This window comes from Manacus candei, unplaced genomic scaffold (genome assembly GCF_025592945.1).
Source record: "Manacus candei isolate 608988 ecotype Guabito, Panama unplaced genomic scaffold, ASM2559294v1 h1tg000008l, whole genome shotgun sequence".
In the NCBI taxonomy this organism is placed as follows: domain Eukaryota; kingdom Metazoa; phylum Chordata; class Aves; order Passeriformes; family Pipridae; genus Manacus; species Manacus candei.
The window spans coordinates 19,365,770-19,381,954 of record NW_026138056.1 but is presented as its reverse complement, the minus strand read 5'-3'; the positions used below and the strand labels follow the sequence as shown (position 1 = coordinate 19,381,954).

Here is a 16,185-nt window from a genome sequence, read left to right as displayed (position 1 = left end):
TAAGAAAGCTGTTATGTACAAATTGCTTTAGGAACAGCAATATTCAAACAGAAGTTAAAAAATCATCAGAACAGGCTAATACTGGAAACTTTTCATAATAGCATTTCAAACTATCTAGTGCTATACCTTGACTATATTCTTGTCTTAGAGTGTATGTTACCAACACTTACCTCTTGTTCCCAGAGCCACTGCTCTTATGCCTTTTTTTTTGTCTTAAAATAAAATGAAGCCTGTATTGAAGTATTAGCCTGTACTTAACTGTAATGTTTTCCAAACAGTTGCTAAAGGACTGTGTTGCTATTAAATTAAAGGATTTTGAGAAGCTGTTTTAAAGGATACCTGAGGACTGGCTTCCTCTCTTCATGCCCTCCAGGTCAAAAAGAAGCCACAAGAAGGATGCAAAAATGGTTAGCTTGGTCCTTTACAGCTTCTCAAGGCTGAATGGCTGTAAGGAAACCAGAGTCCATTAATCTTGTTAGTGGTGATGAACAGATGTTTCCCTGTTCCACATGAAGCTACCACTGTGGATACAACATCAGCCATTTGTTTTATCTCAAATTACTACCACACAACTTGCTTCAGATTAAGTGTGTTTATTAAAATTAAAAATCACCATACAATAGAAACTATTTACATATTTAACTGATAGTCTGCTTAAACTGCACAGTTTGACTGAAGGAAGCCAATGGAAAAGAAAAGCTATGAATATTTCTGCTGCTGAACTTCAACTGCAGGCACACTGAAGCTTTATCAGAAAGGTTTTAAGCTTCTGCAAAGTACCATTTGCCTAAATAATTGGGCTGAAGGGTGGCAAAGGTGTGTACTGGGTTTCAGTTGAAAGAACCAGTGTCACTTTGAAAAACAAAAAGTGGTTACATTGCAATTGCACTAGTTCATCTGTTTTGGTAAGTAATTTGATAGAACAATTCAATATACAGAGCTTAGCAAATTGCATTCACTTTAAGAATTAGATTTGCATATGGAGCAACAAACTACAGTGTCACTGCAATGTAACTTGATATCCTATTGTATATTTCCACAAATTGGTTTTGATAGTGCTAGAGCTAGTTTTAGCTTTAAAACAGATTTGAGGTTAGTTGATTAAAGCAGCAAAAATATAAGGAATATTCACGAATAATCACAGAGGATTAAAAATGAAGATTAAAATATTTTCACTGGTAACAGTTTCAGCAACTGCAATGAAAGTGTTAACTTCCTTCACAATCCTGTGCTTTCCCATGGACTTCAGGTGATGACTTTGGCCTTATGGGAAGCTGAAAGTTGAACACAGAGCCAGGTGTGCTGCTTCTTCTGCTGTCACGGGTGTTCATCTTGTACTTCTGCATCTGTGATGCTTTGAAAATGATTTTAAACTTAGTATGAGTAATGCAGCAGTAAAACAGAACTATTTTCTGTGTAAAGACTTATATACATAACTCTTCCTCAAAGGAAATCTGTTTAGAAAGTCTTACAAGAGGTGACAGTATGCCAGATACTAATGTGAAACAAGTATATAAAAATAATTTTCACAATATGCTGTATTTCAAAAAAGATTATTTAAGAACATCAGCATGTCTTAAATCTGTAAGTTCTTCTTCGTGACTTGTTTTTTTGAAAACAGCTGTTCCTGGATCCTCTCACCGCTTTATAAAGGTCTCCTTGTAACATATTTGCATGACTTAGAACCTAAGAAGGCACTGTCAAGCTGTACCAGGGCCTGATGGCTTTCCCTCCTTCTCCTTCCCTGCCCCAAAAAGCCTGTTTGCTTTAAGATGTTTCTACAGCTGCAAAACACAGAACATTTAAGGAGAAATTCAAGTTTTAGAGGAACTGGTTTAAACAAATAAAAACATTATTATTTCTCTGCAGAATTACTCTTTCCTTCAGTGTTTCAGCTTCCACACTCAGTTAAGACATCTGAACTCATGAAGTAATTGGTTTTGAGCAGTCTCTCCAAATGATAGTCTGTGCCAATGATCCATGTCCATAGAAAAAGTGTTCTTTGTTCTATGGCTGCTGTTGATACTGCCCTTCTGTTGCTGTGTAGAAGTCATCAAGCACACTCTGTAGATAATCAAATGTTGGCCTCTCTTCTGCTTTGTCTTTCCAGCATGTTTTCATGATATCGTAAAGCTCAGCTGGACAGGTTTCCATGCGTGGCATTCGGTACCCACGCTGAAGAGCAACCATCACATCTGAATTGCTCATACCTTTAACAAAAAGAAAAAAAAAAAAGAAAGATTTTATGAAATTATCTCCATTTTATTTACTTCACTTTAAAGACCTTCACCCAGTAATGCTGTTAAATAACTACTCAGAAGCACAAAATTAAAATACTTTCATCAGTATCCCATAGTAAATACGTCATGTATGTATTTACACGTGTTTGGGGTTTTATTTAAAAGAAAAATGCTTACCCACAGTCCATGCAATATTCTCAAAATAGCTACTTGTTTAACTTTTCCTTTTCTTTTTTTTTTTTTGTGCCTACAGAATTGGCTGTCTCATCATAACTACATCCTAATTAGTAAAAGAAATCTATCCCACATGCATATTTATTACACTTACACCCTCTTGAATGCTATAGTAAGGGACATTAGCTCTAAAGTTTTAGTACATGTCTGTTAATTTATGCTGCAGTACCTGTTAGGCTTCTCAAAGACATATTTGCTTATGTTAGAGCCTGGCAAATGTTGTGAACACAGTGGTACGAAGGAAGAGTCCCACTGTACAGAAAGGGTCATACCTTGTGAAGAGCAGCAGACACAACTGGAATGCAAGTGTGGATGCTGCCAGTATTTGACATACTATATAATCACCCACAAATTAGTTTTAAGAGAATCTTAAAACTTGTTTCATATTTCAGAGGTAGTTCCTGAACCTATAGTCCCACTAACTGCTTTGAGTTTCATAGGAAGAGAAACAGCTTTTGGAATTTAAGAACAAAGATCACAAAAGCTCCAAGTTTCTTGATTAGACAGGATTCCTACAAAGTTGCTTACCTAGATTCTCCTCACAGGTATTAACTACTTGCCAGTTTCAACTCAAACCATTTCATATGCAGCTTTATGCTGAATGTCTCTGGTTGCTAGAACTGGTTAATAATTGAAAATAATAATTTGAAGCATTCCAATTAGAAGTGAATAATCAGTTTACTCTTTCCAGTGGCTGCTGGTTACAACCTATCATCAGGTTACTATTGCCATGCTGGGGTGATTTGCCCAAATCTGTCATATTTCTTCATGTAAAGTAAATGGGTCACCCATTTATTTTCCTGTGATTCTGATTCTCAGTATCAACTTTCAGTCAAAGAGGCTATTTCAATTTATACTTCTATTTAAAATGGATATATATACCTCTTCCTTTTTAATGCATGCAATACCTGCAAACTATTAAAATCTTCCAATACGCAGTCAAGAGCCTTCTACTTCTAATTGCTGGTTGACAAATAAATCCACAGTGCATGGACTATTTATGGTGCTCATAAAAATGATCCCAGGTTTAAAAAAAAATATTGCCCAGACTTGCCCTAGAAGAGATATTTTCCCACAGTACTACAGCTGTACAGTGTCTGCTGTACAGATTGACTTTGTTCCTAAAATAAAAATATGATATGGTTTATGGAGGTAAAGAGAAAGCAGACTTAGCTGCAGGATTAAGTATTGGGTTGGGTTTTGTATTTTTTAGTGCTGGTTTCCAGGTGAGTGTGTAGGTTTGCTCAGGGAAGGACAATTTTCAAGGCATCCAGAAATAACCTTGTGAGCCTAGCTCAGCACAGACAACTGTCTGGATACATAGGCATGTGCTAACGGGAAAAAAAAGATATCTTGACTGTGGGAAGAAATGTTTGTTAACTTGGCTGCATACAACTCCTGTCTGATCCTTTCTGAGGACAGGAGCACTTTTTAGAGTAGCTTTGGGAGGACCTGCTATGCAATCACATATTTTATAGCCCTTACTTACAAACCAACCCAGAGCATATGTTTAAACACTTAGCTGTGCTAAGTGCAGCCCTATCACCTCTTGAAGTTTAAGGGGGCTAGTCCTGAGCTTAAGTGTTTTCCTGGACTAGAACCTTACAGTGCAATGAGAATGTCTGGTTTGGCTCTACCTCTTGTATGGAAGGTCGATATGTTCTTCCATAACATAGTGTAAAGTTGGCTGCCATCACCCCTTTCCTGCCTGAGTCTCATGGGAGGTTCCATCTCCCTGTGGCCAGAAGTGTTCAGTCATTTAAGGGACATGGGTCTGCCTCTTAACCATCTCTGGCAGTTCAGGATGCAGAATTCCAGCTGCTCATGAAGTGGTAGTGAAAATATTTTCACTGTTTAAACAGCAAGAGCTGCAGCACTGGAAGCACCGGGAAAGTTTTGCTTTGATGAAGTGTCTGTTCTCCCTTTCCTGTCAAGATCCCAAGGGTTCTTCTCAGAAGTTACTCCATCTTATGATATGTGCAGTACAGGTGAGCAAGGCTGTACTTTCCCCATTTGCCCACAAGAGAAGAGAATTTAGGTCAATTTTCCATAACCTCAGTAAGCTTAAATGAATGCAGTCTGTTGCCCAGAATTAATCATCTATGCCTGAGATGTCACCATTTCATGTGCATTAAAAAACCCCTTCATACAAGCAGTGTCTGTGTGCTGGAAACATTCATACATATTGTGTTTAACAATGAAAAATGAAACATGAAGCACATAACCACCTCACAGCTACCTAAATGCAGCTACAATTGATGTGTACACCTCTGCAGCCTCATACCTGAGCTATATGGAACAACGAATAGTAAATATTCCTAGCGGTAAATCAACACTGCCTTAGGGTCTGCTTTCATATTTGTTTAGATTAGCCAGCACTGACAAATTATTACAGCCTATTTGTTTGTGAAAACATGCTTTCTAAGTACTTTCACATATTACCCTATAAAAAACCCCAACAGCACACAGCACCGTTAGAACTTGCAGCACTGCATCCTCACAGTGGGACGGTGCTTCTGTTCATAAAGCAGAGATCTGTGACAATGCAGCATTTGCTGCAAATGTAACACCTTTGGAAAGTATAAAAACAGTTATGTGTTCATGGTGCCTTTAGTCTCCTAGCTAAAATTCACCCCAGTGAGGCATGTGGTTTACATGTACAGTGACTGTAAGTTCTCAAAGCAGTAAGATTACCTGTAAGATATTTTTCAAATATCACTGGGGTCACTTACTGTCAGATGCCAGCTCTTTCTCTATGTATTTTCTTTGCTTTTTAACACCAAAATATAAATACAGAGTAAAAACCCAGGCCCATACCTGGATAAGGAATCTTTCCATATGTAACAATTTCATACAGGAGAATCCCAAATGACCAAACATCAGATTTGATAGTGAAAGATCCATAGTTAATTGCCTCTGGTGCTGTCCATTTAATAGGGAATTTTGCACCTAAAAAAGAAGTACAGTCACAAACAGTCAAAGGCGAATTTAAACACTCAATATCAAGTCAGTAAAAGGTCATAAATGACTCGCCTTTGATACACCTAAGTTAGCAAAATTACCAAAATTCCTTCTATACAGGAGTTATCAGCAGAGATGTGCCGCAGGATGCACATTGCCACACTGCATGTCCTGTGTCAGAGGGGCAAATAAGATACTGGAAGTTACATAGCACCTTCTGATCCCTAGGTATGGTGAATTGTTGCTAAAATTATAGTCACTGTTTTCCCTTCTGTCCAGTGGTCAGGCAACAATCTTACAATTCCCATCACCTGGAACTTCACAAGATTTTAACTAACTTTCCCTATTTTAAATAACGTCAGTCTGGCTTGAACATACACTTGAATGCATTTCACATTCAGCCATAGATGCAAAAGCAGTAGCAAGACATACCTTAAAAAAATCATATCTTAGGTTACTGTCCTTCATATATAACTAACTGATTCCAGAAACTGCCAAATAAAAGCAAAATCCTTCCAGTTAAATGAAAAATGTTCAGGCAGCATTTGTTGGGAATACATTAGTTCTTTTGACAATGAGAAGCAATATAAGCAGATTGTCTCTAAGCCCTTTTTAGCCTGCTCTGTCATTCTTACACTAGAAAACTTTTCTGAATGGCAGAAAACACATCAAAGAAACTCAACATAAAAAATGTATAATGTGAAAAGTTAATTTAATCAATACACAACGTTCAGAGATAGCTAAAACACACACATATGGGTCTGTACCTCTGAAAACTGCTTAATCAGACCCTTTGCTCTGATATATTGAATTACTGTAATTCAGTGACTGCTGAATAGCTCATCTTCCTTTAATCTCAACTGTAGCGCATTGTTCTCTTTCTTCCTCATACCTTAGTTCTTCCCCCCTTGTCCTGCATTACCAGTTTCCATCCAGACTGTGTGAAAACCTGACATAGTGTCTTTGAAACGAGAAGGGGAAAGCCAGCCAACAAACTCACTCTGAAAAGTTACCCTTATGCAATCTGTGCATGGAAGCATAAATAAAGACTATTCACTACAACGAATTGGCTGTGCACTTCCTGAAAGGATCCTTGACAACATTAGCAAAACACACCTGGCAAACCCCAAACATGTATCTTTAACAGCATGTTTTTCCTCTTGCCATTCCTGACCCTGTTGCACTCTTAGCTTCCATCCCTGTGCTGAACAGGGACATGACCCAGTCTTCCAGTGTCCCTACAAGTAGCAGCAGTGCTGCTGAACATGCAAATTAATGTTGCAGCTCCCAAAGCAGCTTTAAAAGGGAACCAGTCCTGCTAAAGCTTTTCTTGTTACCAGCAACTACACCTGCTAGGGCTCCTTCCTTTCCCTATCTGAAATTAGGAATTAAGGCTGTGAAGAGAATAAAAGATCATATTTTCTTGGCATTTGATTCTGTGAGATGGAAGCTGTGGCTGTGTAATAAATTTCTTCAATTAAAAAAACCCGTGTGCAATTAAGTACTCTCATTTTTCTCTGTTTTTCAAATCTATTTAAAATAAACTCATCAAAAAGCCCAGAGAGTGCAGAGAGGTTATTTGTTTCCTTATTCTTTTTAGAAGTTGTTGGCATTAGAATGCTGCTTCTAGGAAGTCTTTACAGGACTTTCTGTCCTTGGTGACCATGTTACTGTTAAATACAGCCTCACTGCCTCCCAGAGGCTGAAGTTTTAAAGACAAAAATGAAAAGACATACCTTCCCTTGCTGTGTATTCGTTGTCTTCAATGACTCTCGCTAGTCCAAAATCAGCAATTTTGCACATCAGTAAGTCTGAAACCAGGACATTCGCTGCTCTCAAATCTCGATGGATGTAATTTTTTCTTTCTATGTATGCCATCCCTTCTGCAATCTGTAAGCAAAAGAACAGCTATTTTGATATTTTGACACCACACAACTCCATTAGCAGCTCTGACCTGTCTGTTTTTCCAAGGTATCAGCAAAGCCGCATCCATTTATTCATTATTGGTGTCTTTGGAGCATTTTTTACATGGAAGCAAGGAAAAGGGGGTTGCCATGGAAAACCTATGTGCAGATCCAGTCCTGTAAAACTATGCTTACAGTAGTAACAGATCTGAAAGAATTGTTTGGGTGAATAACAACTAGCAGGATTAGACATGTATGAAAGACATTTCCTGAAACAAAATCTTTATTAAAATGTTCCTAAGATTTCTATTAAAATATTCTCTTTCCCGAACTACTAACTGGTTTATTTTCCAAGTACTAGGAAAATGGAAGGAATGAATAAGTTAAGATACAGATGTTCCATTTAAGGCCTGATGAAGCAACAGAGCAGAGAGTGTTAAAAAAAACCACCAAAACCAACAGCTTTCTATTTACTCAGTAAAGGCCTGGGCAATCAGGAAACAATTACTAATATAGGGCAAACAACTTTATTTTATTCTACAACAACATGTACCTGTTCATACACAAGGAGCGTTTAGCAAAAGCCAGTTTTCAGATACTATCATAAGGAAATATAACTGTATTTCAGCAGCCCAAACTGATTTCCAAACCAAGTTAAAGAGGATTAATGTCCTCAAAATAGGCACTAGGGATGATTGTTTTAGTATTTGTCCAGATTGCCTTTTTTTTCCTAAAGAAAAACATTTTACTTTTCAGAAAAAAAATCCAAACTGAAATAATAGTTTCTAAACTCAGAGAAATAAACTGATGTGTAGATTATTCTGTCCAAAAGTTTAGGAGAAGCTAAGAAAAAAACAGAAGTAAAACCTGTTCTTGTGAGCTGTCAGATTTTATCTTTCTTGTGAGACTGCTGATGGGCCATTCCCAGGCAAGAGCCACAGTCCAACCTGTGCCACAAGTACCTCTCCGGGATGACTGTGGGTGGGTGACAGACCACTCACTCTTGCCCACATGGTTTGAGGAACACACAAACTCTCAGATTTGCCAGTGAAGCAGCAGTAAGAGTCCTTTGCCAGTGCCAGCCCCCAGCGCCCTCCTCACAGGCTCTTTCCTCTCCACCTCAGGAGAAGACATATAGACAGATCCCTTCTCAGCACCAGAGGTGCTAATTTCTGCTGTGCAGCAAAGCAGGCAGGAGCACTTGACCAAATTTTAAGAAAGCATTAACATCACTTCTGCTTATCCGTTTCTAAAAAGTCCCTGAGGGGTTCTGCAAAGGCACACACTTACAACACAAAACCACATGGTCTTTGTTCCTCTTTTTCGGTTTAAGCAATGGAAAAATAGAGCCACTTGCCCTCCCACCTCCTTCCACTGCAAACCTCTTATTACAAACCAATATATTCTTCAGAGCAGTGTGATATTGCCCTTATACAATGCAGGGAGGGTTCTCACATCAAACCAGAAAGAAACTCCGACAATTAAGAGAATGAAGAACACCTGCATTTCACATTTTCTAGAAATAAGTAAGATGTTTTATAATGAAAGAAGCAGCTACTAGTGAATAATTGCCACAGAGAGTCTTACTAGACACACAATAATTGCTTCACAATAGAAGAGCAGTATTTAATTCAGAGCTTGCTCTGCCTCTCTCTCCTCCCTATGCCATTACTTCTGTTTGGGGAGAAGGAGAGATGAAAAGAAAGGTTTTGGTGTAAGATCAGTGCTGAGGCTGGACAAGCCAGCTTGGCAGATACACTCAAAATGCAGACACTAATATCACCAAAAATACATCAAATATCACAGAGGAATCAACTTTTCTCCTTCTTCCCTGCACAAATTTAATATTTGGGCAAACTGCTGGCTAGGGAGTGAAGAACCACTTCATAAAAGAGACATTTGTGATGGTGATATTTAATTCCTAAGTCCAACCATGAAAAGCCATTGGAAAGACCATTTTATTTTCTCTTATTTTTGCCAGATTCACCAAAGTCATCATCTGATTAGTCACAAATAAGAATGTGAAAACAAATTATTCATTACGTTTTCAGCAAATACAAACTATATTTCTGTAAAATTCCAGGACAATGGTTTTGACTGCATTGAATCAGAAAAATTCAAAGAAGCCATGCATATTCAAGTACTTGGGCATGCAAAAAATTCCAAAGTAGGAAAAGAATAATGAACAAGGAATTTTGAATGGGAGGAGGGGAAACACAGCAACTGGACAACTGAATTCACATGTCTAGTCATGTTAAATCTTTGCTTGTGGAAAAAGAAGAAAGAAAAAAATTAAATTTTTTTGATCAAGGGAATGGGTGCCAGAGCCCAAGTGATAACTTCTAATGGTAATTGTTGGGTTTTCATTGCCAAATGATATGTTAATGGTAGAGAAATTCACGTGAACAAAAGAAAAATTAAAGCCTTTTTCCCCTGTCTTCTAATGATCATTGGTACCTGTCAAGACTGTTCGGTTACATGGAACTTCTATTCAGGAGGCAGGATGGGGAAGCTAATTTGAACTTCACAAATATGTTTTGTGGCCTTTAAGAGAGGATTCTGCCTACACTGCACAAGTGTTACTGCCAAGAAAGGAGCAGTTCCCCATCACCTTTAATGAACTATTGACACACTTTTAGAAATATCCAAATTAAATCCTTTTAAAAACAACCAACCAACAAATCAATCAACCAACCAACCAAACAGTTCCTACATACTAGGAACTATGCACGCAGGGTAAGAATGGGAGAAAGGTCTTCTGGGAGAAATAAATCATTCCACAAGACAGCCTCTGTAACTGTAAAGCTTCAGCTAAAAGTCATGGCAGGTGTGGGACAGTGGCCTTAGAGCTGCTCTCAGCTGCCCACATGGGTTGCTCAGGCCCATAGCTGGTGGTGAATCAGAGCATCCCAAAAACCCGACTGGAAATGAGTGCCAAACTCTTAGGTGGACACAAGCATCTTGTTGGTGCATTTTAAGCAGACGATAACCCCGAGTTTCACATTGTCTTAAATTTGGTAATTCTCTCAGTTCCTAGGGAAAAGCCTCACTAAAAGCAGTCTGCAGTTTTGAAAGGTTTGAAGCAGATGTGTTGTTCATCTGGACAGAGCTGTCTTTGGTCTAGGATTAACCTTTCAATAATGGTACCTTTCAGGTACCTTTCAATAATGTCCAAACGCATAATAAAATAAAACACACTTCTTGATCACAGAGTTTTCAAAAAGAGAGTTCATCCTCATGTGACTCTTTGTCTGTGAAGAACTATTGTAAAAGACACATATCTTCAAGTGATTTATCGGTGGAATAACAATTTTCAGTTTGCAGCAGTGCTTATCCTAAAGGTGAAGTCAGGAAAGGTTACAAAATCATATTCCTCTTGATCCAGTCAAGCAGCTATGTAGTCAAAGCAGACCCACGGGGAAAAAAGGTATTATTAAAGTAATGTATATAATTATGCACTAGAACATTAGAGGGTATCATTAAAAATCAAAGAAGCTTGAAAAGGAATATGCAGCAGAAATGTCACAATGCCAAATAAGACTTAAAATTAATTGTAATCTAGGACTTTTCCCTATGACCTTAAAAGAGAGGGGCGGGAGGGATTAAAACACTGCATTAAAAATCTCTATTAATTTTATTCTAAGTTTACTATTATTTCAATGACACTGTAGCCTTAGAAGGCAGAAAGTAGTTGCCAGTGAAGCTGTAGGTCATAGAAGAACTAATGAAAGTATCGGCACTGCATGGGAAAGAAAAAGACTGTTTTTAGGACAAAGCTTTGACCAGCTCAAAAGTTATACCATGAGTATGTTCAGTAAAAACAGTAAAAAAATCATTTTCCTAACCACAGCCACTATGCATGTGTGTGCTACAAGGAAGGTAATGGATTTGCATAAGAAGCAGGAAGAGTTTACACATACAAAAGGTTCTCTGAATTCCCATCATACGTTTTCAGCAGATCTCATCAAACAGAAGCAAGTACGAATTCAAGAACTGTGAAACAAAGAACCGGAGGCTCTTTGGGTAAATTTCCTCTAAGGCAAGATGGAAAACAACTAGTAAAATCCAGAGTTTGCCAGTTGCTTAAGTGCTGAAGGAGCCACGCTGTTGCCTGTAAATGACTAAGAGGAATTTGGGCACTGTCCATGTGGACCGCCTTGGCCCGCTGCATTAGCAAGATCTGGCAATAGACCATGGACAAAGCAATGAAATTCGCTTACACTCCGACTTGCAACCAGGAATCAACAGCTTTGGATTCCCCGAGTCTGCTGGCTGAGCTGGCAGGCAGAGCCCAGCAAGGGGAACCACTGGGAACCACTCATCACCTGTGCCAGGTAATGCCTGCCAGATGCGAGGCAGCCGTGAGAGCAGCCGAAGATGTTGCCATGCTGCTGACCCATGCACAAACAGTGGCCATGCAGGCAGGGAGGCAGGCTCAGGTTTTGTTTTTTCCATATTCCTGGCTGTTTCTGGCATGTCCAACATACTGAGAATTCTGCTGACTTCTATGGGAGATGCCACAGCTCTGCTCTGTACTAAAGCAGATAGTACGTGCCTGGAGATTTGTTTGCAAATCTCAGCTTCCTTTAAAACATGCTCATTTCAGAGACATCTAATGTTCATCTCCAGTGAATAAAATTGTCTTTGCCAGGGCACAGCTAACACTAGATTCCCCCTGCCCCTGCTCATATGCACTAATTAAAACACAAGAGATACCTTCAGCTCTGTCAGAGGGCAGGCTGCTTTAGAATCTGAGTTGGACCACCTTCCTAGCAAGCATTTTTTTGCCATCTTTTCTACAAGCTTAATTTCATAAATCATGACCATTAGTACAAAGAGAAAACCATCAAAATCCAGAATCCACAGCTGTAAGTTAAAGTAGGCACTAGATGTAAGTGTAACCAAGTAACAGCTATCTGTCAAAAATGGCCATCAGTGAGTGTGTTCATCTAACTAAGCAGCAAAATCAGTTTAGCAGAGCAGGAGTATATTTGATTATATACTTGATTATGTTGCTTGAAAAAGGCTTACTTTTTAAAAGGTGTTATTTCACCTAGGACAGCAGTCCTCATTTTCAAAATCAGAATGTTTCACCTCTTGTAAACATATTTTTTTCAAGACTGTTCAAGGTTTGCAAGTGGAGGCCAGCAAGTGGAGCACTAAAAGACAGCCTGGCAATGCAAACTCACAGCTGTTGTTGCTCTCCAATAACACTTGGAAAATCAGCTGAGGGTTCCTGTACATCTACCTGCACTATATTCTTCAGCCCTCTAATAGTACACAGACCACATCCCATTCTCCACATCTCATCCACATCTCTCTTTCTCCCATTCTCAGTCCCTCCTGTGTCATGTAATATCACAGATGTATGAGGGGAAAAATAATGCTCAGCTACAATTTCTTGCATTTCCAGCATTGGTGAGAAGCTGGGACAGTCTGGGAAACTGCCTTGCCAGAACGGTGTGATTAGACAGTAATGACTGTGTCCACCAAGGGAAAAAAACCAACCTGATGTTAAGAACTTCACCACAAGCTTCCTTCCATATTATTTTCAACCTCTTCTGAAACACATCTCTCCAGATTTCATTCCCCTTAGCTCTACAGAGAGGTTAACATCATTGCTGTAAGAGTAAATTAGTGCTCCATTTGTACGAACTAGAGGCATACCAAAAACGCTACATACATTTTGTGTTCTCCTTTATATATAGCCTACATTCTGGAAAAGTGTGATCCACAGGTCTGCAGTAAAATTGCCACTACCTTAGCAAAGGTCTGAAAATATTTTTGTCCCATCTTTTACCCTAAAGACCCATCAATTAACATTCAGACTGTCAGAGACAGAGAAGACCAGTGGAACATTGGTGTTGGTCAGAGGGAAATCTCTAGTCTGGAACCACACACATGCAGCCTGCAGGTCTATTCTACACAGTCCTGTTATTACCCAATGGCACTAAGGGCTCTTTACAAATGTGCTCAAAAACTCTACAGATTCTTTCCACAAGAAAAATCCTGCTATCTCTGTTCCAAAGTTTTGTTTGGGCTGCAGCCAGAAATGCTCAGGGAGGCATTCCTGAAAACCCCTTCAGGATCGCTCCAAGCAAATGCACAGCTCGCTCTCAGGAATTTCTTTTTAAAGAGGTGACAAGAGGGATTTCTCACATCACCTGTGCAGCACAAGGTCCTGGCCTCTGAGGCCAAGTGCAGGAATTGGCTCTGAGAGGTTGCTGTCAGATCACGGTGACAAGTGATGTTCATTTCAAATGACCTGACCTTCAAAGTTTTGTAAATGACAATCTCTGACCCCTGTTATCTTGAAGTGATTTACCCAAGTTGTACACAGTTAGAGTTCTGCTCTAGTTATTTGCACTTTTTAAGCCTTAAATTTCTGTAAACACAATATTTAAAATGAACACAACATCCCTAACTCCACTGCTGTGAAACTACATGTGCTTTTCTCTTTACATCTCAGGTCTCCTTTCATATGTTCTCACAGATGTTCTTCTCTCCCTTGAATTTTACACACTATTTTCAAAGCTCCCTTTTTTTCCTTCTTTTCTGCCCACTGTTATTCATCTCTTCAGGCCATGACCTGGGATCCAGCAGGTTTTCTACATGTACAAAGCTTTTATCCCACTAAATTCTCAAGGACAAATTACTCAAAGAATTCATAAAACTTAGAAAGCCTATAGCTACATGAAACCAATAATTATAACAAAATTGCTCCTGCATTGGATCTATATTAAATAAAAATCTGTATTTGATATATTGAACATCTACATAACAAGTGATATGTAATATACTATAGGATAGAATAATTCTATTTGGAAAGGACCTCCAATGATCATCTGGTCCAACTGCTTGACCACTTCAGGCCATTTTAACCAAAAGTTAAAAACATGTTATTAAGGGCATGTCCAAATGCCTCTTAAACAATGACAGGTTTGGGGCATTGATTGCCTCTCTAGGAAACCTATTTTACTGTTTGACAACCCTCTTGGTAAAGAAGTATTTCTAATCTTATATTTATCTGTATATCAATGGTTATATAAAATGTTTATATAATATTCTTATTGTGAATTTTTGGTATAAATCCTGAATGTTTTGCCATACCTTTTAAAGTTTTCCCATCTTTCTTCGTGAGTTACAACAAGTTACTGTAATAGGGTACAAATATCTGTAAACTCCAATGCATAATAAAAACCCTAAAAGATTGATTAGCAATAACCTAATAGAAATGCCTTCATTACCTATTAGTAACATGAACTACAACTCACAAAACCACAATTATTACTCTATTTTTGTTACATGCCTCCCTGGACATCTAGTGCTGGTAACTGTCGAAGACAAAAAATTGGGCTCTGGGCACCTCTGATCCAGGCTGTGAAACACAAATCACTCTGGGGTCTCTCTCTCCAGGTTTCATTTATGACATGGGATAACTTGTATATTTTGAAACAATCATCCTGGTTCATGAATCATATACTAGTATACTGAAACATCATTTCATAATTACTTACATAAGAATTTGAAACCAAGTAGAGTCAATTGAGGTTAAGAGACGTTTGACCAATTAACCTAACTTAAGAAGTAAAAAAATGACACATTTATTAACATTTAAGGAATCTCCTAAGCACAAAATCACAAACTTGTACTTACACTTTCAACACATAGCTGCTCAAATTGAAAGCAGCCTTTCCACAAAGGAAAGCAGATGTGTACTGCTGCCATCTAATCAGGGTTTCACTGACATCTAGGTCAGTTACCAGCAGTGACCTCACACATTCCCTTCGAAACCTCTTTTATGTATTTCCTCCTTTCAAATAACCTTATTTACTCAAAATTTATTTGAAAATCAATTTTTTATGCAAAAACCCCTGAAGATAAAGTTGCCCAGCATGAGTTTCAGACTCTGAAAAAAATAAAACCCCACTAATTTTGAGCATATTTCCTAAACTTTACCTGAGCAGAGAAGTCAATTAGCTTTGGAAGCAACAATTTACTTCCTTCATCACTCTTCAGGAAATCCAGCAAACTTCCTGTTACAACAGAGAAAGATTAAGTCAGTGCAGCTTATTACCAAAAGAAAGGTCACAGCAGTCCCCAATGTTATGGATCACAAAATTGATGCAGTGAAGTGTTTTGATGTATTTTCAAGTTGACCATAATAAGACAGTCTCTTCGCATGATTTAGGAACTGTAACATCCAAGTCTGCATGTCAGATATCTGAGTTTAGCCATTTTCCTGGGTGTAGAAAACTCCCATCAGACCACATCCCAGTTTAGTGGTGTTGAGTTTGGTAAGCATGCTAGTCTATGGACCATGAGGAACTGTCTAGTAGAAGTACTCACATCAGTCCTTTCCAAGTCATGAAGAACAAATACCTCAACACAAAATTGCTTGAAAACAGAACAAAGCAAGAAAAACTATCACCCAAGACAATCTGAGAAGGAAACCTTGCATATTTTTTGCAATAATGCTCTATAAAGGTTGTCCTTTTCTAGTAGTTCAGCCATCCTTGCAAGACCACACCTCATTCACCTTATTACACACACCTTTATCAATTCAAGGGCCACATAAGGCAATTTCTAAGGTATATTTTAATTGCCTTGCTATGATACCAGAAACAAAAGTTAGGTAGGGAGTCCAAAGGAACCAGGGCTATTTTGGGGTTATCCTCTGATTTAGAAACAATTAAAAATGCCGCATTTAAGAAAACTGTAAATTCAGATTCACAAATGCAGCAATAGATCACAAAATTAAAGCCTCAGCCCATCTTAAGGATAGGTTCTTCTTCAATTAATACCTAAACACTCAAAAAATAACTCCATCATTCCTTCCTTTTTAA

At 38.4% G+C, this 16,185-nt stretch overlaps 1 protein-coding gene across 5 annotated transcripts in view; it reads right to left on the bottom strand.

Annotated features, from left to right (window-relative positions):
• Window positions 1–577: 577 nt before the first annotated feature.
• Window positions 578–16,185, bottom strand: part of LYN (LYN proto-oncogene, Src family tyrosine kinase) — a 49,991-nt gene continuing 34,383 nt past the window's right edge. For all 5 annotated transcript variants that reach the window (XM_051771900.1, XM_051771877.1, XM_051771894.1 and 2 more), the window contains exons 10-13: window positions 15,299–15,375; window positions 7,172–7,325; window positions 5,292–5,423; window positions 578–2,210 (exon numbers count right to left, since the gene is read on the bottom strand). In XM_051771900.1, the coding sequence (XP_051627860.1) occupies window positions 2,008–2,210; window positions 5,292–5,423; window positions 7,172–7,325; window positions 15,299–15,375 (566 nt within the window). In that variant the 3' untranslated portion in view covers window positions 578–2,007. The remainder of the gene's footprint in view (window positions 2,211–5,291; window positions 5,424–7,171; window positions 7,326–15,298; window positions 15,376–16,185) is intronic.